At 39.2% G+C, this 26,605-nt stretch overlaps 1 protein-coding gene across 7 annotated transcripts in view; it reads right to left on the reverse strand.

Annotated features, from left to right (window-relative positions):
• Positions 1–1,154: 1,154 nt before the first annotated feature.
• slc12a7b (solute carrier family 12 member 7b) overlaps positions 1,155–26,605 on the reverse strand; it is a 58,687-nt gene continuing 33,236 nt past the window's right edge. For 3 of the 7 annotated variants that reach the window (XM_028005144.1, XM_028005146.1, XM_028005149.1), the window contains exons 4-26: positions 24,828–24,974; positions 22,051–22,105; positions 19,438–19,568; positions 18,975–19,216; positions 18,652–18,863; positions 17,231–17,398; positions 15,741–15,839; positions 15,510–15,567; positions 15,078–15,252; positions 14,870–14,988; positions 14,628–14,726; positions 13,753–13,872; positions 13,508–13,612; positions 13,046–13,214; positions 10,996–11,191; positions 10,579–10,748; positions 10,307–10,438; positions 8,865–8,972; positions 8,457–8,573; positions 5,123–5,298; positions 4,658–4,672; positions 3,981–4,114; positions 1,160–3,116 (exon numbers count right to left, since the gene is read on the reverse strand). In XM_028005144.1, the coding sequence (XP_027860945.1) occupies positions 3,025–3,116; positions 3,981–4,114; positions 4,658–4,672; positions 5,123–5,298; positions 8,457–8,573; positions 8,865–8,972; positions 10,307–10,438; positions 10,579–10,748; positions 10,996–11,191; positions 13,046–13,214; positions 13,508–13,612; positions 13,753–13,872; positions 14,628–14,726; positions 14,870–14,988; positions 15,078–15,252; positions 15,510–15,567; positions 15,741–15,839; positions 17,231–17,398; positions 18,652–18,863; positions 18,975–19,216; positions 19,438–19,568; positions 22,051–22,105; positions 24,828–24,974 (3,039 nt within the window). In that variant the 3' untranslated portion in view covers positions 1,160–3,024. Of the gene's footprint in view, positions 3,117–3,980; positions 4,115–4,657; positions 4,673–5,122; positions 5,299–8,456; positions 8,574–8,864; positions 8,973–10,306; positions 10,439–10,578; positions 10,749–10,995; positions 11,192–13,045; positions 13,215–13,507; positions 13,613–13,752; positions 13,873–14,627; positions 14,727–14,869; positions 14,989–15,077; positions 15,253–15,509; positions 15,568–15,740; positions 15,840–17,230; positions 17,399–18,651; positions 18,864–18,974; positions 19,217–19,437; positions 19,569–22,050; positions 22,106–24,827; positions 24,975–26,605 lie in introns of all 7 variants that reach the window. The other 4 variants (XR_003593877.1, XM_028005145.1, XM_028005147.1 and 1 more) reach the window with 4 other exon arrangements.

Consider the following 26,605-nt stretch of genomic DNA (forward strand, 5'->3'; position numbering starts at 1 on the left):
TAATTAAAAAAAGGAAATTGCGAATAGATGTTGTTGGATTGCTCTATGTTGTCTAATTCTACTGAAAGTGACCTGCTCTTGTAACTAACTGTTCACTCTCCCGTTAATGTGAGTGAACTGAACCACTTTTCCTACCGATTTGCTCTTTAGTGGACATTGTTTAACATTGTGAAGAAGCAAACTTGTTTAATCTGACACAAACCATCTTTTTTCTTTGCCCCATGCAAACTGCAGCATGGGGCTTGGCTTATGCTCAAAAAGGGAAAGGTTGCCCCCTTCTGGTAGCTTGCTGTTTTACCAATAAACCCTAAAACTGATTTGTCCCAACTTTTAATATTTAGGGATTATTGAATGATACACCCTAAAAAAAACATACGATTAAAAGGTTTACTGCATGCCGACTCAAGTGGACGTGTTTAGACTGAAACGGTAATGAGAAACCGATTAGTTGCATACAAAATGGCCACACGTTTGACCAGCTTTACTAGTTAATAAAGGGAACCGTTACTAACCTTCTTGTTTATTTTTTTCCTCTCATTGGCTGGAAACATTTCTATAAACAACAAAAATATGGACCCCACTATGGAACTAAAAGAAAAAGACTAATAAATGGACTCAGTGATGTATAAAGTTAAACCAAAGTTTCTGTACAATAAAGTCACTGAAAAAGGCTCACTTCCAGCTTCTTTTCTCTTCTTGTATATGTAGATAATCCATATTTAGCTCAATCCCTCCTTTTCAGAGTGACTATCAGTGGGATCATGAATAATAACTTCAGTCATTAGTAATTTTGTACTTTCTTTGAGCTTTATAACATTTAGATAATTGGTGTAACACACACATAACTGAACTAACCAGCAAAAGCACAAAACAGACAAAAATTGACTAATAGTAAATTAAAGTCAATTTTCAATTGTTAGATTATTCCTCACCACGGTGAATATTGTTCTGGACCATACCTCAGTTGACCTGATAAAAATACAGCCAGTGATGCCCACTAACAGAAATGTGACCAATTCCTCCCAAACTAAAACTTCTCATTTTATTTGACCTGTAAAGGCATTATGGATTTGAACATATTCTGAGCTTACCTTCATTTACCTCTTATTTAATGTCCTCTGGTTATCCCACACAGCTGCGTTTATTCACCACAGTCACATTACAAAGAACAAAACCTCTCTTTATTATTCATCTTTACAACTTCCAAACTTCTTAAAACAAAGTGTGTGGTTTTTTTTTAATTTTAATCGTTTTTTTCCATCTTTGGTTACTATAGATGTAGAACAAACAGTAACATCCAACTTCATGTAGAAACAGAACCAAACAGCTTCAGTCCAGAAAGTCTCTGGATGTTTGTGTTTCTTTGTGCTGCGCATGTTGGAACAAACATAAAGGGGGGCATAGAAGACAGTCACTGCTGTCTTCACACAAACTCTTCCTCTTTTTGTAAAATTCACACCTGTAAATAAACACTTATAAGTAACAGAATATCATGTGTGATGTAACAAACACTACAAAGCAAAAAAAAAAACTAGAAAGTTTTACAGGCATACATTTAACACCTGAACACAACGACAACGTAACATGTAGAACTGAGATAAAGAGGTCGCATTCGCCGTCACAGAAGTTCAGGAGAACGAGACTCTGCTCAACAAAATACTGCATGGCTAATCAGGAGCAGAAACTGTGGAGGTACACAGGGTGAGGGGTTCTTCTCTATGCATCACACCTTACATGGGTTGAAAATGCCCTTAAAAAAAAAAAAAAATCCTTGTAGAAATATTGAGCTCTGCTGTAGTTAATTTCTAGGTTTAAATAAAATGGTCTAAAATCTAAAAAGAGAGCAGAGTAAAACCAGAGTGCGGCCACGGTCAGAGCTGCATTAAATAATCGTACTCCCACAGTTTCCTTGTGGTCTTTTTTTTGGCACTTTTTCCTCCTGTACAATAATTCATCTAATGCAGTCTAGGACTCGGAGCCAAAGGTTTCTGCTCAATAAAGCATCAAAAAAACACAGAAATGTGACTAATAAACACCTGCCGCCTTCTAGCTTTTGTTAACAATTTAGTGGTGTTGGAAAACAATTCATGTTGACTTGAGAAATCAAGAGAAAAGTGAGTTAAGTGCTCAAAGATAGGATGTGCAAAGTTAACAGTGCTGTAACCAGAACAGTATGGGGAGATTTACACCGAATCACGACTTCTTGTGCTTTTCTAAACAATCCTGAGGGCCACTTCAATGACTTCTAGCCAATTAGCTTAAATATTATACGAATGCATGCTGTCTAACAGCTATTTCATTAAAAAAATAACTAATTATATATTTATATTTGTTCTCAACCAAGCAGTTCTGCCGATATTCTATATGCACCAGCTCGACTTTAGTTATGGCTATTTTCTCTATGAAAAAAGAAGGAGAAAATCAACAGCGCTCATGGAAATGTGAAAGGTGCATGTAAAGCATCCTACTGGCTGGTCCTTTAGCATGTTAAATAGAGAAAGACAGAACACAAGGCTGGATGCAGACATGAGTGTCAGAGGAACAACATTTACCCACAATGTAAAAGCAGCTAAAACTAGTTGAGTCTTTAAAACTTCAGGGAAATCCCAGCGGCGGGCTGATCCTCCTCGGCCCCGCTCTCCGTCATGAACCCGTGTGCAGGTTTCTTCATCAGGTCGCACCAGGAACAACATGAACAAACTACAAGCTTCACATGAACAGAACAGAACAGGGTGAAGTGACAGATATAAAGTGTCTCGATGCTCCTCCTCCTCTCAGCGGGGGTTCTGTGGGTCGGCGTGGAGACGCCGCGCTCACCACAGCCTGCAGCCGACTCCTTCATACCGACGTCTTTCAGATCATCAGTCAGCCCCCCAGTAAGCCCCTTTACCCTTCATAAAAACCAAATTGGGCTTTTTCTCTCCCAAAAAACCAGAAAAAAACAAACAAAACAAAAACAAATGCCTGGTGAGCGGTAACCATGGCAATATGCCCTTATGTGCTTCGCTTCTTTTTTCGATATTCTTAGGAGTAGATGGTGATGACTTCTCGACCACCTCCTCGCACCATGAGGACGCGGTTCAGACCCTCCAGGAGAACCTCCAGGAACTCCATGTCTTAGAGAACCAGAGTCAAGGTAGAAAGGAACAAGATGCACAGTATATATATATATATACTATTTTACACACTGCAGTTTAGACAAGCTGTGGTCAGACTTGTAGTTGGACTGATGTGCTATTTTATTCCATAAACCCAGAAAATTATTAGTGTGTTTTCCAAGGAAAATAGAGACCAGGAGGGAGTTTTATTAAGGTACCAAAAACAACCTGGAACAGTTTTGTCAATACTGCTTCTAATCACTTGGTGATCTTTAAACCACCCTAATACAATCTGTGCACTGATCACTGATCTTTAAAAAGTCTGACCTGCTGATTCTGATTTTGGCCGATACCAGTTTTCTTTTGTCTGAAAAATCATTAAATATAGTGACAAAGTCACAGAGCTGGCAACAGTTTGGTGACTATTGTTAGCTGCACATGTGACCCGGTGGGCCGGTCTGTCAGTCAAACCTCTCTCACTGCAGAACAAGACAGGACAGTGGTTGATTTTTAAACCTTTGCTGAGGTAGATAAGCTTCACATGTAAGCATTGGCTGATCACAGATCTCCCAAAATTAAGGAAATCAGAGCCGAAAAATCAGCTGGCCGATAAATCGATGTCCCCTATCTTCAGCCTGCAAGTGCCTGTAACTGTGGGAAGGTGAGCAGGGATTGTTTCCAGTCAGCCTCTTAAAGCAGCCCTGAGCATTATGAGAATGAAGCGGATGAGAAAAGCTGCAGCGGAACAGCTAAACTGTGGGTTAAACTATGTGAGATTCAGGAAAGCCAAGCAGAGCTGCTAACTCTGACGTAGCCCCCTGCAGCATGAACATGCAGCTTTCACAGGGATCCTCAGCTAATGAAAACCTGGTGGAAGGATACAGTTTTCATCTCCTCCTCTGTTCCTCGGTGGTCCTGGCATGTTGAGCAGAACCAGATGGGCTCCCTGCGACTTGTTGACCACAATCTCATTCAGCTTGACAGCTGTGTGCATGCGGCGGACATTCGACTGGTTCCTGGTTTAGCAAAACGTTGGCAGTGAGGAAAGTGGCAGAAAAGGAAAAACAGTATGAAGATTTTATTGAGAAAGAGGCGTTTTGTGTTAGACGTAAATCAGGCTCGGTTAAGTGACAGAAGCTTTTAGAATTTCAAACAAAGAGGCAGCACTTAAACACAAGATGATGTGTTCACACTGAGCAGGTAATCTGAAGTTTATGCCAACGTAGTCTGTCACTTTAAATGCTGCCTCTTTATTTCCGGTGATCACAAGGAAATACAGCACAGAAGCAAAATTACAGCAAAATCAGTTTTTCATTTGGTGGAAGATGAAAAACATGGAAGCTAAGATGCAACAGCCAATAAAATCACAAGAGTTTCATGCAGTTTAAATCGGAGCAGGTCATGCAGCCAGCACGGCGTTTGAAACTGGACGATACAGTTCGAGCAAATGGGAACACCACAGATAAAGACAGGAGGAAATGAGCTGGAGGACAGTGATAGAGGCTAGTCACCACGGCAACAGGACACAGTGGGCCCGGGACAAAATGAATGCAACTTACAGACTCTCCCACTCTCTAGAAAGAGGAAAATGGGAAAGAACAACAGAAACAGGCTTAGATGCTTCTACAACAGCAATGCAGCGCTCCACGACACTGCATGCTTCCAACTGTAGACCTGATGGTGACATGAGGCTGTTTGATGCATGTTGGGGAGTCTTTTTCAGACCGATTCTACCTCTGATGCTCATATTGTGGACAGTACGGAACGAAAACGTTAGTGAGCAAGGCGTCCCGCCATGCACATCAAGTGTACATGCGCACATCGTATGCAGGCTGAGCACACACACAACATGCGTACAGTGATCCAGTGAGCGACCCTGGACTCTGATCACTACTGCTGAGTTGCTCGGAATGGTGCTAACGTCTCCCACAATGCACATCAAACGACACCATGTCACAACAGCGCACCGCACTGATGTCAACAGCTTCTTCTGACCGGAAACACTCAGGCAGGCAGACACTCACGGCTTCATGTTGAACAGGTCCCGGACGGCCATGTTGGCGTTGGGCTCTCGGGTCCGGTTCCGCTCTGTTGAGACCTTGTCCTTCGTCCAGGTCATGTGAACCCGGTCGGGTCCGGCTTCTTCTTTGTTGTTCATAACGGCGTGAGCAGCAGTGTTCTTGTCGTGGATGAGCTGGGCCTGGTAGAAAGGCACAGGAAACAATCAGAAATGGTAATAATACAAAAATGTGAGGGAGGATTAGGCTTCTGCAAAGAAGAGATAACAAGGAGGAGATATTGGTGGGATGGAACACAATGACACAGGGATGTGACTGGGAACGGTGACGGAAGGAGTTTGAACACATGCAACCCTGGACCCTGAGAGCTTTTATAATCCTAACAGAAACTCAGGAACTCAATTATAGTGTCTGTTTTTTTGACCACTGAACATAATGTACACCAGTGTTAGTAGGTTATACTAAAAACAGCACTCTTGTGTCTACCCAGAAGACTTAAAGACGGCCATTTTCAACATCATTGAGGTGTAAGATTGAATCAAGAAGCATACCTGGGCTTCTGCAGGTTTCACCAGCTCAAATTTAAGACCTTTTCTAAGACCAATATGAATGGAATTTAAGACCTTTATATCCACAGAAAAGTACAAACTTTGTCTAGCCAACTAGTGATAAATTTGCACTTACCCATGGTAGAAACAAGGTCCAAGGGTGTGTCTGTAGCATACACCTTACTGTCTCATAAATAACAAACGTGGTGCTGTTTTGTGGCAGTGTTACAGCGCCACATGCTCATGTGTTTTATGAGTTTTCTATCTCATTCTATCAGATTTGGAAAAGTCACCATTATTTTGGAAGTTTATAAATTAAAGTAAGGACCAACATTCTCTAGGGAACAAGCAGATGACCTGCTAACGTACAGGATGCTGGTCAATTCTGTTTTATAGTGACTACCTCACTAGGACTCCCATGCTAGGCAACATCACCTCTGCTCCTGATATCAATAATAAAAGACCAACTAAAGCAGAAATATTAGAAAAACATCTCGACTACTGTAACAACAAGAGGTCAAAATTCTGAACAAACAAGATCTGTCTAATAACAGGGTATCTAAAGGTTTTAGCAGATCAAATTTAAGACTTTTCCAGATCTTTTAATGCCACCTTGAATAAAATTTAAGATCATAAAAAATATAAATGTAGGGGACGGTTGGGAAATCTAACTGTATTACAATCAACTATAGCAGAAACTGACATTTCTGGGGTCTGTCTGTGCTTTCTTGGCTGCAGTTCTGTGCTTTTCATGACTTAACCAAGCTTAAAAGTTTTTATTGACAGAATTTACCTAGCCTCATATGGATTAGCAACAGAAGTGAGTCAGAGGCAAAAAACATATGTCGTCCATCCAGCTGGTGATAAACCATGACAGACGCAAAAAAGCATCATTTCAAAGACAGAAATTATGCTTTCTTACGTGTGTTTGCAAACCCTAGCATGTAGCTAGCTTTTCCCCCATGTGTTAGTTATTGGGATTTAAACTTGTCAAAGCAAACGCCAGTCCATGGAGGGAGCGTGAATCAGTGCAGGAACACCTCTAATCTGCCTGGTTGTGTTACTCAAAGAATGGAAGGCTCTGTCTGCGGTTTTGTAATGAACGACTTGTTCTCGTTCATCAGCATATCGGCTAGGTGATATCAGCTAAGGTTATATTAGCAGCTACTTATAGCAGTAGCCTCAACTGTGTTGAGTCACAGAACATAATGAAGAAGTCTGAGTTTGACTCAAACCTTTTCTGACAGAAATGTCCCACAAGAAAACAACAATATATATATACGAGATAAAATAGTCCTGATACAACAAAATTTAAGACCTTTTTAAGTATTTAAGGCCTGCTTAGTTTGTAAAAAAACGGAATTTAAGACATTTTAAGGATGTGCACACACCCTGAATAATGCAATCTCAGCAACCTGTTGTAGAAAAAGCAGTCAACCATACTACAGAATGACCAGGTGGTGATGTCTTCATGGTTCTGCAGCAGAAGAGTTCCACAGTAAATTTTTCTGGACTGACTTGTATCAGTTAGGACTGCATTATTTATGGTTGTATAAGCATATAAATGAGTCAGCAAGATGAAGTGGAAACGCTTTAAAGTTATTTTTTTTCTTGTCTTCAATTCATGCAGATGGGAAAAAGAAGCAGTTGGAGGATGCCACTATGGTCAACTAGGGAAAGCTATGGCTGAGGTCAAAAACAAAAATGAAAAAACGAGAACAGAAGACAGTAAAGAGAGCAAAACATTGAGGTCAATATTGCTCTGTAGCTGGGATTACAAACACCACATGCTTCATCGGGGGAAACTCGGAGGCCTAAGGTTTGTGAGACAACATTATCCACTCTTGGTGTTCACAGTGCAGAGGGGGGTGGGATGAGGATGGATGGGCTGGGAAGCAGCTTCAGGATGCAGAGGGCTGGTGTTCACAAAGCAGCTTTCATGACTTCACAGTACGTAGCACTACTGTTGGGTCAATCTGGACTTGCATATCTGGGCTTTAGACGTTCAACATGAGGTCATCTTAAATGATGCATTCTGGCTCTTTACACTACAGTCCTTACAGCATAAACCTGGTTTATAGTTAATAAAAGGTTGGGAGTTTGGAGCTTAAGTGATGCTTCCTGAAGCAGAATATAGCGCAACATCTGCATAAAGCTGCTGCAGGGCAGCGAAACACGGTAACAATATCGACTTACTTCCCTGAATTACAGCCACCCACATACTGCATGGACAAGGACAAACTCAAACTAAGAAGGTGAAAAAGCTCAAAGGATTAGCCAGAGAACTCTGGGCGTGGCTCTTAAAGTGACACTAAAAACACTCTAATGTTCATGTTTAACTGACTGTTATATTATCAACATCCTCTTCTCTCTAACATTAGGTATTTTCCGCAAATAAAACTCTGACAAAAATTTCTGGAATCATTTTTTGAACATAAAAACACAACATTAAATGGTTCATTTCACCCCCAATACTAATGTTTATCTAATGTAAAAACCTCAGATAAGTAATAGCTTTATGAAATAATACTTCTCAAAACAATATTACTTTACCACTTTCCTTCTCCTCACTGGATTAAAGAAACACCCTGATGTCTGCATGTTTGAACATTGAACACATCAAATTTTTTTGACATCTGGCAAAAATGGGGGCAAAACAACCATCTCTGAGTCCAGATATAAATGCGTCCAGATCTTAAAGATGATGACCACTGTAGCCAAAGATGAAGCTTTGTGAAGACGACTCTGCCTACTTACAGTAACGGGACAGTGGGTTGACATGAACCAACTACCTCATCCTCCTGAATGTCCTCCGCTGTTGAGGAATGCCGGCTGACGCTCGAGTTCTCGGTAGCTCCCTGGTTCTTCCTCCGGATTGAGTTACGTGACTCATCAGTGATACTCTGAATCTGAGCATCGAAGCCGGAGCCAGACAGGCAGAGTGGGATGAACAGGGAACAGCTTGGCCAGGTGTGTGTGTGTGTGTGTGTGTATGTATGTAGGGGTGTACAGATTTATGTGTCACTGACCGTTGTGGAACAGTTTTAGGAAATATGGCAGCTCATTAGTTCACATGGACAAAATATTATATTCATTCAGCAGAAATGAACACCACCTTTGGGTCTTGGTGTCCAAGCCGCATGATCTGAGGATTCCTACAATGCAACACTGCATAGAATCAGTGATGTGTTGAACTTTACCTCTCTTTCTCTCTCAGTCCTGGAGAGGTGCATCTGTTTCAGCATTTGAGATCTCTGCTCCATCACCAACGTCTTCTCATACGTGAAGGCTGAGATGTCACTGTCATGCTATAAGGAAAGAAAACACACGTTTATGTCTGAAGAACTGCACTGAATTTGACACATCAACTGTTTATTGACTCTATGCACAGTTAAAGAGAGGCTGTAAGAATTAATCAGAAAGTAGGTTAGGCTGCCATCAGTTGGAATCCCTGTGAGGATTCATCACACTGATGTGACCGATTCATCATCAGTGCAGACAGAGCGTCTGCATATCATGACATGAGAAGCTGGGAAGTAACTGGCTCCTTTCAGACACTTCTTCATTTCTAAATACTCAATATTGTTGGAATATTTTTTGCCTCTGTTAATGTCTGAAATAATCTTATTGTTGCTGCTTAAACATGCGCCTCAGTCACGTGGTGTAGCAGCATGATCAGAGCCTGAGGAGTTGGTCGGGGTCATAAAGTGTGTGTTATTAACTAGTAAATAAAGGTTAAAAAAATCTGCTCAGCTAATCTTTAACTTAGGTAATTTTTGTTTTCCCATCTATCTGTTTTATGTGCATCTTAAAATATCACTTTAGAAAAGATTGATGGAAATTGGAAAATTCTAAATAACTTCCTCAATTTTACAAAAAATGGTTTCATGCTTCCTTGAGGTGGTTTCTGTGGTTTTCTGAAGAGTTACTGTGCTAAAGGAGAGATGGAAACAGACTTGTAAAGTTTGTTCTGACGTAACGTTTTAACATCTGATGAAATTCTGCTTTGCGTAGCCTGCAGTAGATGTAAACATGCCTAATTTTTTTTTTTTTTGTTGCAACATTTTAAAAGTTTGCTCAGAATTTGCGTTACAATTGAATGGAAACATAGCTGATGTTTTCTGATCTCGTCTAGCACTATTAGTTCCGGTAATTATAAATATAAGAACTTTTATAACTTTAGCTGGGTGAAGCTATAGCTACACTTTTGTTTACTGAGCATTTTACAAAATGTGCAAAAATTCAATAAGTAAACATTAGCATGCAGTAGATTAATATCAGCTGAGTAGGAAGGCGAAGCTGCAGTGTTATTTACTGAAGGTTCTCCTGCCACTGAAACACAATCAGATTATCGATAATGTGATGGTGCTGTTCTGTTTTATTGGTCACCAGCACCCAAAAGTTTGACAACAATCCATAACATCTACTTTTTACTGTAACGTTTAAATAAACAACATTTGCTAAAATGTCATAGTACAACATATTCAAAAAGTATCTTATAGTGTATATTTTGTTCATGTTCCAAAAAACGCAGAGATTAAGAAAAACATACTTTCCAGGTTTTCTCCTTAGCAGAAAGGTTGTTAAAAAAACACAACACCATCGACATGCATTGTGCCATTTTTGATTCTATAAATCTCACCATTTCCACCACTTCCACTTCAGCATCCAGCCGCAGGTGGTACAGGAACATCTGGAGATCTTTCTTCATTTGGATACTATTGTCATCCATCTGGGCAACTGTGAAGATGCGCATCTTGCACTTCTCCCACACCTGCAGGAGGGAAAGCGATTATTGTGACATGAATCATTTCTGGTCGTGTGTCTAAAGGAAGAAAGTACTGCGCAAGTAACCAAATTGTAAAGCTTTATGGAGCTTTTACGGACAAAGAGAGTTCAAAGCCATCTGCGTACCTTGTGCTGTCTCAGCAGGAAGGGCAGCAGCATCAGCATGCCTCCATCATGAACCACCCACCACACATCGATGGTGCCCTCCCCGAGGCGGTCATGGTTAGTGGGGAAACTGTCCACGTTTTTAGCGACCAGCATGGCCAGGTGGGCTGCCGTGGTCTCACGCACTATCTCTGCATGAACAGAAGAAGAAAGCCAATGGGAGGTAGAAAAATACCCCAAAGTATCCCAAATGATGTGGTTGCTTTAATCAGTCGATGTTCTACATTGTTTTCAGATGAATTCTGATGCTTTCTATGACTAATCCTTTTGATTTTTGTACATTTTCTTAAGTCAGTGTGCATGGATGACCTTACTGCAGCATCAGAACTTCCCCTTCGTCCAAGTGTCTAACTGACCCCCCCCCCCTCTGTGCTGTACCTATAAAGTTTCTCCATGACTGTGGGTCCTCGGACTGCCTCCAGGTTCCAGGCCAGCCCACCAGCACCGTGTTGTGCTTCATGCCCCCCAAACCGGCAGACTGAATGAGGTGGGAGATTCCATCTCTGAGGTTTGAAGACACCACGACATGACAGAAACCCTTGGTGCGCTCAGTGGCCATCGCTGACTTGATGTTCTGAGTATGAAATAAAACATGAAAAACCATTAAGAGTTTGATCAAGAATTTCGTGATATCCCTCCACAGGGTTTGTACACATATCCTGCTGTAAAATTCAAGCACTTTTCAAGGTAGGTTTGGAGATAAAAACAATACAAATTAACTAAAAAAAAAATAGAGTTTCAATTCACTATTCCATGATACAATTTATTACTGTTATTAATAATATCTTGTGGTACTATCTACATTCTACAACAAGGACAAGGGGAAACTTAAAAGCAACTAAATTTTATGTTTCATAAACATCTGACTGGTCAAAAAACAAAACCAGTCGAGATATTTATAACAAAAATAAAAACAAAAAAAAATCCCACAATTTCAAAAACTGAAATATAAAACAGCCAACCTTTATTTCAATTATACTAATCAATAAGATAATTTATTATTATTATTATTCCTAGTGGATCAACTGAACCATCAGGAATAATAAATATTCATTACATTAAAATAATCCAAACAAATCATGTTCAGGTAAATTACCTTACTGCTCAAATGAAATGCATAAAAACAAAAACAAAAATCCTGAAAAATGTTCTCGGTTAACTTTGGTTTACTTTACCAAATAGAAATAATTTTGGCAATTCTAACAAAACCACAACAATAAAAGTTTGATTTAACTGCAGACAGGGAAAAAAATGTGTCTTTCCATTAGGCTTGTGAAAATATCTGGTTTCATTTGTAAATAACGTTTTCCTAAGTTAGGCTTTTAATCAAACGTTAGTGTGCACTTTTTCCCAAAACTGTGAAGTCTGAATACCAACCATGCACTTTATAGAGAAATCAAGTACATAAACCCTGAAAACACCTAAATAAAAAGAAAACATTTTCAAGGATTTTAAGCACCCATGTGAACCCTGCATCCAAGACTTTAAAGATGGATGTATGTGAAAAAGTAGCAGTCCATTTATCTAAATAGAAAACAGGGTGTCTTGATTAAAATGGTTGAAACTAGGGTAAAAAGGAAATCACTCATTACTGCCAGTAGATGGCAGACTATGCCTTTAAGCCATGTTCATGGTTCTGTTAATTTAGGCTTGATTTATTTTTTTAGGAAACTCATACATTGGAACAATCTAATTCAACTATTTATTTCTGTCAATGCTGATGACCAATAAAAAATATTTTTAATACAGAAATGTGTTCATGTAATAGACTGCTAACCTAACAGATGTGTAACAGACAGCCACTGGCTGCCTCCAGCAGGAGGTTAAAAACATCAATACTAAGGAAACGGGCAAATAGAAAGAATTTTCACAATAATTTTTCCTGCGTGGAAGGAAAAAGTTTGCCATCTACAGTGGAAAAAGCAGTCTAGAGAGTACTAGAGGGAGATTGATCAGGTGTGGCTGCTCCTGAAATCAGAGCTCCTCTATCCAGAATCTTGACTTCACTTGTCGCATTTCTTATGCCAATCTTTGAAACAGCGTCTTTGCTGGGGTAAGGTGGAAAAGAGCTGCCAGGTCGGCAGTCTTAAAGCTGCTTTTGGAGGCAATAACATTTCTGTATTTACAGTTCCACTTTTACCATGAAATCATTCAAATAAATCAAGTTTTTGATGGTACTCGGGTATTTTGAGAAGCACTTGTGTATGAAGGACAGCTACTTTATGGATATATGAGCAACTAAGGAAATGTCCACACAAGACCACTGAAGCTGAATTGACGTGTGGACCTAAACCAGGGGTCTCCAGCTCCAAGGATGCATCCCACTTCTACCACTTCACCAGAAAGGACTGGGCTGCTCCGTACCAAGCCTCTGAAGTTGTAGATGGAATGCTGAGGAGGCGACTTTTATTTGGAGTGAGCACTATACCTGCTCAGCCCTCTTGGCCTCTGCTTCGTGACTGAGGTAGGTTCCCTGTAAAACGTTTCCCACTATAGTCAGGCCTTTCCCTGCCTTTAGCTGAGTAGTTAAGGACAGCAGACGTGGGTGTTTGGCACCCTGATCTGAATCCAGGTTCAGGAGCACCAATAACTGGGGCCTAGACGGAGAGAAAAGAAGAAAACTTGAAGTCACTCAGTTTCCATGTGGATGTTTTGGTGTGATGTCTTTGATTAGGTTTAAAAATGGAAGTAATTAAGAAATATGAGTGAATGTCTCTGCCAATACACTTCACTTAGGTTTGCAAAGCAACAGGTGTGGGTAAAGACATTACTCTTAAAGGAGCTTTATGACTTTATTATAAAGCAACCAAACTGGAAGGAAGCTTCCACTGCATCAACTGTTATCACAATTGTGCAAAACACACCCAGTCAAGTCCAAAGTATCCCATACCTCCAGTTTTTGGTGTGTGGAGGAGCTTCCTCAAGGCGAATAAGGGCGTAGCGGGCGGCGTTAAGCGACAGGCCATGGATGCCATCTCCCCATTCCTTCTCAGCTCTGACAAGGAAAAACAACCAAAGAATGAAGCCCAGCTCCTTCTGTCAGCACACCGTTAGTGTTTTCTCTTGAATTTAGCTGCAAATTTACAGCTCCTTCACTTGGAACCAAAACGGTTCTGAAGGCAACATGAGTCCTACCCTCGATATTCGATATATTTGTAGATGCAGCCAGCGATCCCCATGGCAATAATGGCATAATACCATGATGAAATGAACATGATGGAAAGACACAAGCTCATCCCCAGGAAGGACAGGGTCCTGTTGATGGAATGACAACATTTTATAGAATAAAGCTTTAAAGAAATGCAAATAATTTGGAATGGAGAACAAAGAAGATTTTGAAAGATTCAAATCTGCAATATTGTCCCTAACTGGCCCTCATCTTAAAGCAGCAGTATGTAAATTTAATAAAAAATTATTATTTTTTACATTTTTGATGAAACTTGTCACTATGACGTGACAGTATGGTATGAGACAGAATCTGTGAAAAAAATTGAGCTCCTCCACCTTCTTTTAGTGCCAACCAGAAACAACCAATAACAGCGAGGAGGCGGGTCTTAGCGCTGTCAATCAATCTTGTGTGGTGCTGCTCATTCACCCTCAGCTCTCCTTGCACTCTGGCATGCTGTAGCTACCATATCATGTTCTGAATGTTCAGGCTAGTTAGCGTGGCCACCAATGATGACAGATATATGTTTTTTCTGCAACAGTAAAGTTCTTTCTCTGCCATTAGCACATTTAGAGGCAAGTACATAAGGTTGATTGACAGCGCTAAGACCTTCCTCCTCGCTCTGACTGGTTGTTTTTGGTTGGAAGCGGCACATTTCGTCAGATGGCAATAGTAGCTCAGGGAGGATGTGGAGGAGATCGATCTTTTCACAGATCATCTGTCTCAAATATGTAGAAAAGCATTTTCTTCATAAAAGTTACATACCGCAGCTTTAAAGTGGGCCATTAAACAAAGTCAAGTTCATCTCCAGTGCACCTGTAACAAAAGACAGTTGAACACCTACCAGTGATAGTATTTGAAGCGCGGCCTCCAGTTGGGTGTTCGCAGCAGGGTCTGAACAGCGCAGGCCAGGTTGACAAACATGTAGCACATGAGGAAAAACCTGCAAGCCAAGAAAAAAAATCTCCTAAATTCCCACTTTATGACTTCAAAATTGGCTTTAAAAATAAGGATACTCTAGTGGATCAGTGATAATCTGCATTTATAGAGGGGAGAACAGGAAGTAATCCGTAAACAGGTACTGACATGGAGAGAATGGGAGCTACAGCGTCCAAGGAGGCGATGAGAATGCCGATCTCACAGATCCCAGTCGTCAGCAGCAAAGCCCAGGTGGGTTCTCCGTTAGCTTTCCCATGACCGAACACCTTCAACCAGACACACAGTTAGTCTGGTGTTGATGCAAATCCAAACTGAAATAAAAACTGCTTCGACTGGATCGATGTTTGTGTCCAACCTGCAGGAAAGGGACGATACCATCTCTTGCAATAGCCTGCAGAAGTCGAGGAGCGCCTGTCAAGCTCTGCAGACCCGCTCCGCAGCAGGAGAAGAACGAGCCGATCACGATCACCCAGGGATTCGGCCAGGACAGGATGCCGATAACAAGGTTCCCTTTCACTGAATCTCCAAACCTGCAGGATTAAACAAGCGAGGTATTCTAACAGTAACGTTTATTCCTATGATTTTATATGGATGCATTTGAGCAATAAACTAAAACCTCAACAGCTAAAACCTGGCTTTAAAAAAAAAAACATACTTCAGTGTTTTTGACTCACCTGATTTCTGTGGAAAAATTAATGATAGAAATTATCACAAAAACTAATCAACTAAATTTTTCCAGTACGTATTTTCTTCCCTAAACAAAGGGTTGGACAGCTTAAACCCTCACTTGTCTCGAAGTAGGACTCCCTCGATACAGGCACCAAAGAAAATCACACCGGAGACGTCTGGCAGGAACAGCTCAGGCAAATAAACACAACGGACCAGCAAAGCTTCACACAGATTCAAGAAATACATGCTACCTGACAGCTGTGTGACCTGTGATCTAACTTTGGTGCTAACTTTTTTTCTCCCCATGTCTCTGTGTGTAATTTTGCAGCAGTGTCAAGTGAAAGGATACAGATAAAGGAGGTGGTGGCAATAGCTAGGATGGTTCCAATAGGGATGGACTTCTGGGCGTCCCTCAGGTCACCGGAGCGGTTTGAACCGGCCATGATACCTAAAGGTCAACACATCACAGAAAATCACATACACCAGACTGAACAAGTTCACACAGGTTGCTCATTATCAGTGGTAAGCACACTTCTGTTTATTATTAGTTCCACTAATGCTTATAGTGGAACAAATTTTTAGCTTTCCACTTTAGCCCTTTTGCTAACTTTGAAAACGTTTAGCAAACTTGATTCCAAGGACTCTTGATAGTCCTATGTCTAACTGAAGATAGGCCTGTCATGATAACAAATTTTGCTGAGCGAATAATTGTCTCAAAAATGATTGCAATAAATAATAATGTTGATTGAAGACCATTTTAAACTGATGCAATGGTAATGACATAATAATGCAAATACATCCTGCCAAAATTAATACACTTTATTTTCAAAAGAACACTTAACACTGGAACTAGTAAACAAAATAAACAAAACAACCAAAAACAAAAATAAAATGGACTCTCAGTCTCCATTAACAAAAAATGCACTTGAGTAAAAAATAAACACAACATAAAACCAAAATGGAAACAAAAACTACACTTAACCAAAAGATTACAGATTATGAAGTCTGTATGGTATATTGCCCTTCAATAATCATTAGATTTAGATAGAGAAGATGGGCAAATCCGACTACCTGATGCACTAGTTCACTCCTCCCTTACGCTAAGGAAATGAGGAAGGGGGGGGGGGGGGGGGGGGGGGTCAGTGGAGAGCACTGGAGTTCAGCCTTTTTTCATCCAGTGTCATCAAGAGAAAGAGGCAGGAAGAACGATAAAGCCAATAGATTAAAATGATGTCAATAATTTTCATTTATCATGCGTTTAACTGATTTATTGTTTATCGCGACAGGCCTAACTGAAGATAATAAAATCTGTGAATTAGGATTTTACTGCAGATATTTCGAGGTGTGAATATGAGATTTATAATAAAGTTAACATAAAAGTTCTGTATGACTAAGGTCCAATTTTTACATTCCAAATAAAACAAACATTTTTATAAAAGTAATTATTAGATTTTTTTATTGAAAATGTCAGCCATATCTTTCCAGATTATTCTTGTGTACTAACAATCCCTAACAGCCATGCTTTACAACTAATAATTGTAGTTCTTGAAGCTGCACATGGAGGTGTGTAATGACAAATTTGAACCTGCTGAGGGCGATATACTATGTTGCAACACATGTTGTGTCATTGACACATGCAGAGTGTCAGCATGGTTGAAGTTAGTGTTTTAGCACTTCAGCATTAGCTTCCTCTAAATACGTTGTTGTAGCGCTTTAGTATTAGCGGACCTAATATTTATTGATTAGCGCTTTGGGGTTAGCTTAACGACCCGTAGTTAGCAGTTCCCACCAGTGGTCATTATAATGTATGTGAATGTGTGGTTTGAACGGCAGTCTCACCAGTGACTGAGGGGAAGTAGATTCCGACCAGCAACGTAAAGAAGGTGCTGATGTCGTTGACGACATAGGGGAGGTAGATGTCCTTAGCAGGGTCAATATCTCCCACGGATGGCAGCCTCTTGTTTTCAACCAACATGCCAAGTGGACCATATGCCGACCACATGTTTTCTACAACAGACACAAAAATGAGTACCACTAAGACCCAACGTGTGATGTAGTAATTATGTCTACATGGACCACTGGTAATTGAAGCATTTGATTTTGAGATTGTGCTAAATCAATTGAAGCACATTTAATCAGAAATGTTGGATAAATTGCAGCTAATATTCAGTTTTGTGTGTGGATGCTGTGCATTGTGAAAGTGATTCCAGAATAATAGCTGAACAAGGAAACATCCGTCATGAGCTATGTAGGCTAAAGTGAGTCACTGTCAGTTCTGCTACACTCAAGGAGCCTAAAAGAGTCTCTATGAAGGTTTAAAGAAACATTTTTTTTTTTACATTTTGATTGAAGACTCCCGAAAATGTCCTACTTGATAAGGAAAGTATCCACTCTCCAGGCTGATTGTGAGACCGGCTGACTTAAAAGCAATATATATTTTTTTTTCAAACAAAATATTAATAATTTTTTAAGATAAATTATCTGGTTTTGGCTGGCTCGTTTGGCTGAGCCAGCCAAAGACGTTTTGGCTGGCTCAGTAAATTTACAGCAGATTCAAGCTACATTAAAATAATGAATCAGCAAAATATGAATATTTTTTAGGGAAGAAAAGGTTAAGAGCAAGTTACATAAGCAGGGTGAGAACAACGATTACATATAGAACCACCCAGCACCTGCACATGCTTGCCCTAGTTTGTTACAAACTATGCAGGGAATGTATTTGTGCGGACAGCTGGCAGGAAAACTTGTTTCTTACAGCCTGAAGTTTCACAACATGAGCCATGCACAGAGCTGGTTCAGTGTTTCATACCTGAGCTAACTCAGGATGGCAGAGCCATGGTGGTATAACCAAAGTCATACCACCAATGGTAACTCCATTGGTGGTATGACTTTGGTTGTTTGTGCAGAGATCCAACATGCATGTTCATACATGTCCATGTCTCTTCATTTTTTAGGTACTGCTGGATTACAAACGATGCCACTAGAGGGGAGTGTTTTACTAACTTTTAGTTTATAGAGCTTAGGTAAAACCATCAGTTGAGGCAGCTGGGATATGGAATTAAACACATTGTTAAGTCACACTTTTACACTGTGACTGCACTTTTACACTTGTGCTTTTGAGCAGTCAGTGTCTTCATTACACTTGAAAGCAGTGATCGCCACCTCATTTGAGAAATCAAGGAGAAATTCTTCTAAATGGATTATACATCCAGATAATCTAATCTAGTCTATAATCCATAGAAAATACATGATGGACCCACCTGAGATGACCCCACTGGACAGACCAGGGATGCCTTGAATTACTGTCAGGTTGTTGTTCACAAAATACTCGTTGCAGGTGGAATTAAGCGCAGGCCCATCACAGAACAAACGCCACAGCTGGGTGGAGACTGTGTTGTTATTTATGATTTCCGTCTTCAGACACTTGTCAAAATGAAGGTTTTGTAGTGTTCGATTTCCCAACATGCAGACACTGTGTGCAAAAAGAGAGAAGTTGAACTTAATATAGTAATAAAAGGCCTGCATGTTATTACTGCCCTGTAGCCTCCAGGTCAGTAATAATTGCCCTGGAGGCTACACTCACGGGAAATCCGGTGGATCAAAACTGGACTTGATGACTCCGGCGTAGATGGAAATGATGGAGAGAATCACGCAAGCCAGGAAGACCAGGGCCAGTTTGTTGACATATCTGACCCCGACAAAGACAACTATTGCCATGAGCGAAAGGCAGCACGTGCCATAGATACGCATGTTGTTGAGCAGGGCGTTGTGTTGATCTTCCTTTCGCTCTGCAGTAAAGATGGCTGCTTGAGGCACAATATAGGTCTGGAGAAGAGAAGAAAGAGACAGGTTTTAAATCTACTAAGTGGACAAAGGAGAACACATCCCAGTTCCCCTTTGGTTAGTCTGATACACACTCAGTTCTAAACATAATGAAAACCTCCAAAGTTGGCAGAATTCCTTGATATTTGATGGTAAATGAGGAACTATTCTAAATGTAGGTTGATAAATAGACATAATCCAAGTAAAAACAGGCTTCCCCTCACCAGCAGAATCTCAATGGTACCCAGGATGTACATGGCGCCCGCAAAGGTTGTTCCGAGGTAGAAACAGAGACCGACTGCTCCGCCGAACTCTGGACCCAGAGATCTGGAGATCATGTAGTAAGAGCCTCCAGCTGCAGAACAGCAATGACAGTGACTTTTAGGTTTCAATCAGGAAGAGAAGCAATTCTGAAACAAACCCAAAAAAATAAATAAACTGAAGAACATTAGTGCACTGATCACAGTTTTCTGGCCGTACCTGCTGATTCCGATTTTAGCTTATTTTTGTCTAAGCAATTGCTAAATATAGCATCAAAGATGTTAATTTGGCAACATTTTTAGACTGTTATAATCCACGCACATACAGACATGACCTGTTGGGCGGGCTGATTTTCAGACCTTTGCAGAAGTAGATAAGATCGATGGATACATTGGTTTCCTGTGTGAGTATCGACTGATTGATCATTACCTAAATTAAGGAAATTGGGGCTGATTTATTGGTGTACCTCAAGATACAGAAATCTCGAGTCAGCTCATTTTCAGCTTAATCTAAGCTGATAAATTGGTCATAAATCAAAATATCAAATTTTCTGATTGGTAAGATGATTAGAACAAAGTCAGAAGAATCAGAAAGATGTAAAAAAAAAGTCTTTAAAAGAAAACAGCATTTTCCACAATATGTTGATTCATGTCTGTGGTTTATTTATTCTGCAAGAGTGCACAAGACTTTTAGTAGAGAACGAGAAGGCTGAATAGAGTACAACAAAGTTGCTTAGTTTTATCATCTCAAGCTTTCAATCTTCGACTTGAAACTTGACAGATTTGGAACTCCTGGTAACCTTTTGGGAATTGTAAAGATTACAAAAGCAAAGAATTGACAGTATATATGGAACTAACTGCTAGTGGTGCTAACTGCTAATTGAAGAAGCTACAGAGTTCAGAAAGTCACTTCTAAATGTTCCTTTGTATTTAGCCAATAAAACCATAAACTAAAGCACTGGCTCTTTTCCTCTTTACCCACAGATTCTGTCTTCTTCTAATAGAAATATTTAACAACCGCTAATAGAAGGAATAATAAGAAAAATATAGATCTTGTTCTTTAACTCAATATATTTTCTAAAAAAATTTCTAATTAGTGGCCAAACTTTATTTAGCAGGTGAAAAACTTTACAAAAAACAGACTAGAAATTAGCCACAAAACTTTGATCTGTGCATCTAAGAAACATTTTATTATAGGGCTGGACAATAAATCAATAATTTATATTTATATAGTCATCAATAAATTATATGTCCAATACAACGTTCAATAATTTCACTGAATTCAATCCAGAACAGAACAGTATTGTGGGAAAAGGCTTTAGCTTCTCTACCTCTTACTGCCAGCTAAGGATGGTTGGTGGCATCAACTAACTCACTCACTCTTTGGTTACCTAGCAACAACCTTTTGAGTAACCGGTGCAGCAGTAGTTTCAGGTTTTGCCACTGTGCCTCAAAACTGCCTTAAAATAATACACAACGGCGTGGGGTGAAGGGAGAAAATGAATACAACACCTGGAGAGGAAACTGTGGATAAAACAGGAAAGGGCACATCACCAGTTTGGCAGTATTTCAGATATTAAAACAAAAACAAAAAACTAATAATTATTGATGTCTTCTGATATGAAACCCTTATATTGTGATACGGTTTTCAGCCATAGCGTCCAGCCCTATTTTATTATCTCATGTGACTTTGTTCAAAAAGTCACATAAAATGGGAGAATTTTCTTCTTTTGCGTTACCTCGTAAAGGTTTTGTTTTCCAAGATTTTTGTGGTACCTCGCAATAAATTAGCAAATACATCTTGATAAGAAATGCCAGTTTAAAATTGCACATGACTTTAGTGAGTCTTTAAAAAGTCTCCCTAAAAATGTGTTTTACAGTCTTAACTCTTGGGTCCAGAAAACTGTTTGAAAATCAATTATGAACTGTTCATGCTTGTTTGTGTAATATCTTTCGGTAGATACTGGACTGTAGATGAAAACGTCCCATTATTAACCATACAGACATCTAAAAAAAAAAAAAAAGAAAAGGAAAAAAAAAAAGACACAACCAAAACTATCAAATGGCAAAATTAACCTGTGAAGACAAGTCAAAAATAGTAGATCAGATGTATATTTTTGTTTTATCTCTCTCTTTCATAATTGTGTCTTAGAGTAGGGATGGGAGTCAGCGCTTGACCTGTTTTGCCTACTGCATTTTGCACATATATTTATGGGTTCAGAAACAACATACACATTAAAAAACTTTATATTGTAGAAAGACAATCAGTATTTGAAACGCTGCATGTACTGACAAATACATAATTGCGAGGGAATGCAAAAGTAAAAAAAATCCCCCTATGTCTTCTAAGGGGCTCAGTAAAATGGACATTTTTAATCACACTTGCAACATGATGATGATGATCATTCATTTCAGACAGACATTTCACTAACAAAACAGACTTCATGTTTCTAAGTGTGAATGCTATACCTTACTATCAAATTTCAAATTTACATACTCAAATATGTAAATTTGATAACATCAAAATGGATAATAAAAAGAAAAGCCCAAACGTCATAATAATAAAAAACATTCTACCTGGTACGACACCATTGGTAGCAACAGCACTCATGGATATTGCTGTTAGCATTGTCTGTGGCAAAAGGAAGAGAAAACATTTCAGAACAAATTGTCAAGGTTGAAACTTTTCTTGTGTCTGGCATTCATTAATTATTTTCAAGCTGCAAAAACCTTCTCCATGCTGTATTAACATAAAAATATAAACAAAGACCTTCATGCCTTCTATTCTTTTTGTTTCAGTGAATTTTCCAGCTTATTCAAATAATGGAATTAATATGGCATTTAGTCTCATAAATGGTTCTCAGGCGCTTGCGCTACATTAGCCTGTTACCTAACAGTACATTCCGGATGACAGGAAGGTCAGGACAACAAGAGAGGGATGAAGTGAGACTGATGGGAAGACAAAAGGTAGGAAAAATACATCAAATTGAAATAAAAGAGAAAAGTGGATCATAAAGGAAAAGACAAAAAGAGGACAAAGAAGAAGAGAGGAGGAGCAGAGACAAGGATACAACAAATATAAACCTCTTGTCCTTTGCTGGATGTCCGGTTTAAAGTGACAGACATGTTGGACTAAAACCAATCAGCTCACAGTTTCCATTGAAATCCTAAGCAGCTATCCAGCAGCTTTTATTTGAGCGGAGCGACTGACAGTCCAGCTCTAGAAAGCATATTTTCACTCCTGAAATCTCCTCTAACTATTGGGTTGATTACTTTAAAACTCAGACAGACAGCTCTATTAGAAAAGCCATTGTTAGAAGACTAAGGTTTCTAACAATGTAACTTTCAATGCAAAATTGACTACATTTGTTTTTACAAGCTATGCTGAGAAGTTGAAAAAAGTAAAGAAATATATTACGGATGACAAAAAAAATTGCATTAGTAATGAACTGTGCGGATGGGATCTTTGGTGGGATTTAAAAGTGTCACAAAAAAAATAGTGGAGAAATTCTAAAGATGGAAAAGTCATGGAAATATGGATTAATTGCAATCTACACTATCACTGCAACAGTCACTCAATCATCCTTTGAGCAACAACGTTGCAATTCATGTTCTCCTGATATCACAAAGGAATAGAGAGGAGAGGAATCAAAATGACTGGAAATCCAAAAAAATGGCATCCTTGATTTAAAATGAGGAACTAATGGCACCCTTTAGAAATGAATCCATCTGTATGTCCTAACTCATTACATATTATTCATAGCACAGTGTACGGCTTTATGAGCTGACAGCAGTTGAGACGATAATGTCTCCTTATTTTGGGTGATCAGCCGATCTCATATACCTCCACTAAGGTCTAAAAATCAACCTCTTTTATTTACTGTGCCACGAGAAAGGCTGACTGACATGTTTGCACATGCACTTTTAACAATAGTCACCCCACTGGGGTCTACTTAGGAACTTTGTTGCTTTATCAAACAACTTTTCAGAAAAGAAAAAGACAGAAAAAGAACCTGCATTTGCCTAAATCAGAAGCACAGGCTTTTTAAAAATCAGTGATCTGCCAAAAAAAAACTCAATCAGTGCACCCCTACTTATGACATGTCCTTTTAGTTTGGCTTTTATCTAACTTGTCAGTTTTAAAAACTGTTGTAAATAAATTACATCTGTAGTTTTATTGCTCTTTTATTTACAAGGTTTAGAGAATTAACTTTGATGTTTTCTGTGATGACATGTCAAATGCAGACCTGTATGTAATTGGTGCCCCTTATGGATTTAATTTTAAGATTTTGAAATTGATTTTTTTTTAAAAATAAAAAAGATTCTAAAATGAATATCCCTTTACAAAACTATTGAGTTTGATGGAATAGAGTGCTTTAAATTTGAAGATAAAAATTCTTAAATGGAAGGAGAATCAGACAAGATTATATATATATATATATATATATATATATATATATAGTTGGAACAGATATAAAGCCGAACTGCTGTTAAGTAATGTGAAAGAGCTTTCAACGTGTTTTCAGGAGATGCCCACAGCTGGGTTTAGCGATGGCTAGATTACACTGTTCTGCATGTCATGTCTGTAGGATGAGACCTATAAGAAGGCCGCTGATGCAGAGCCATTAGTGCAAAGTCAGATGTGATCTAAGCAGTGAAACTGAACGTTAATCTGTTCGACTAAGCTCAGCTGGCTCTCTTACATAACGGCAGGGATGTAAGGTAGGGTTAACCCTGCTAACGCACTCTGGATGGGTTTTAATAAAGGAGAGGAGTTCCAGTCAGACTAGACCAGAAGCTATGACATCCAACAGAAATGTGCAGCATTAAGATGCTGGGCAATGAAGTAAACTGAGTGTAACGGGAAACGACCGGTCAAAGTGTTTTCAGTAGTGGAAGGGATAATGAACGACGGTTCCTTGATTAAGAATCATTTTCACTGGTGGTGTTGGAGATCCCAGAAGAGAATTTCATTATCAGCCCCAAAGTGTGTCACTGAGATTAAAGCCATTATTTCAGGTTTGTACTTTCCATGATTAATCTGGAATAATCCACAGTCTGCAGTGGGGCAGCCAAATATAGGCATTGTGTGGGTGTCACTGGGCTTCTGACATTTTCCAGATGGACAGATTTAGACATCAAGGTGGCGAAATCTACAAAGATAAGGAGTGCATGTTGGAGAAACAGGAAGTCCCACTCGTGTCTTACTGTACTCAGGATGAGTGATTTCAACGAATGAGTTTTTCCATCACCACACTAAGGACTTTACTTACAAATCCCTCATGAAAGAACAGATGATTTCCATGTCAAGAGTCAGGTCAGGCTCTTGTCGATCATAGTGATTAAATACTCACGCATGAGCAGCACAAGCCCACGATCGCCAAGGACTCCAAGATGCCGGCGGTGCCGACAATCCAGGTAAGGCGCAAAAACAAGATGACCCCCAGAATGTTCTGGAGGCAAGGGAGGTAGACACCCATGAAGGTTCCCATCTGAGGGCTCTGCAGAAGATGAGGAAGGGTTATACTTTTGATGATTACAGCCAACAGAAAACCCACAATTCAGTTTCTCACTTACATTCAATGAAAAAGGATATGTGGTATTTTTTTCAGCATGGGGAGCGCCAGCACGACATGGCTGCCAAAGTCATCACTGAAGTGTCAAAAGTACTCACATTCTCTACTTTAGCAGAAATACAAAAACTTGTGTGGAAAAAATATTCTAGTAAAAAGAAAAAGTACAAGTTTTGCCATGTACTTAAGTACAAAAAGTAAAAAGTAATTTTCACCTTCTAGAATACAAAATGACTTTGGATAAGTCTAAAATACTTAAGTTCTAGTCATACAAAATAAATTGTTTATTTTGCTGATAACATAGACTGTGTTGGTAAAACATCAAAATACTGATGTGGTCTAATTTTTCTTCAAACCAAATCTCAACCAGGATAATTTAGATTGCAGAAAACACAACGCATTCATCACTAATCGTTCTTTGAGCCAACAATAGAATTTTTAAAAATAGTTCCACAGAGGGGGAATGGATTTCACCTCTGAATGTGCTCATCTGTTGTTTGCGATGATACTCGCATTAAAGTCTCCATCCATGTTATTTTTCTCATGCCACAGTGTGTTCAACTGAACCGTGAATTATAAACACTATAACACTTTCTGTGTCAGCAGTAGATTTTTTTCTGTCATTTTTGTCATCATGGAAGAAACAAGACAAAGAAACAAATAGTAGAAGATGCAGATTTTTTTCTTCACATATATGGAGTAAAAGTAAAAAGTCCTCAGAAAGATAACTGCTCAAGTAAAGTACATATGCCTGAAAAATCTACTTAAGTACAATAATAAAGTACTTTTACTTTACAATTCTCTGGACTGTGGAAACTTGAACTCGGGCAGATAGGATTCATGCAGCTCTACACATTTAATCCAGATTCTGGAAATTAATTTTCAAAGTCAACCCTTATTTTCACTTTTACCACTGAACAGCAGTGTTTTACTACATTAAGATACATCTGATGCTGTGCATGGCTTTAAGAATGCAACAGCTGTAGTTAATGGATACAGCTGTGTGGAGGCTCTTGAAGTTCTCTAGCTACCATCCACACCACGTGACTTCCCCTCTATTCTCTTGACCGAGCTTTGCTTAAAAAAAGTCTCCAACTTATCCCTGTTGCTGCACACTTTTTCCTTCCCATCAACTTGTCATGAATAAACCAGGATTCGGCAATCTGAAAAGCCAGCACCTTTAAGAACAGCCTTTCAGGGCTCATCCTGCTGGTGGAGGACTGATCTCTACTGGACAGATGTGAAGTCAGCAGCCTCCCCATGACTGTGAAGGCCATGTTATGTTCTGAATATTTCAAAAATAATTTTCTATATTGGTTATGTAATGTTCTAGTTTTGTGGGAAATTAATTTCAGCTTGTAATTATTAATAAGCCAAAACCATCAAAAAGTAAATCCTTGAACTAAAAAATGTTCATATTTCTTGACAATGAGATTAACTGAAATGCAATTTTCATTTTAATTCAGTCTCCAACTGAAAGTGCATCAGTTGTAATTGTATAATTAAGCTGACTGGTGTTCTATTAAACACCAGTCCTAAAAGGATTTTTAATATCAAAC

This window comes from Xiphophorus couchianus, chromosome 21 (genome assembly GCF_001444195.1).
Source record: "Xiphophorus couchianus chromosome 21, X_couchianus-1.0, whole genome shotgun sequence".
NCBI classification, from domain to species: domain Eukaryota; kingdom Metazoa; phylum Chordata; class Actinopteri; order Cyprinodontiformes; family Poeciliidae; genus Xiphophorus; species Xiphophorus couchianus.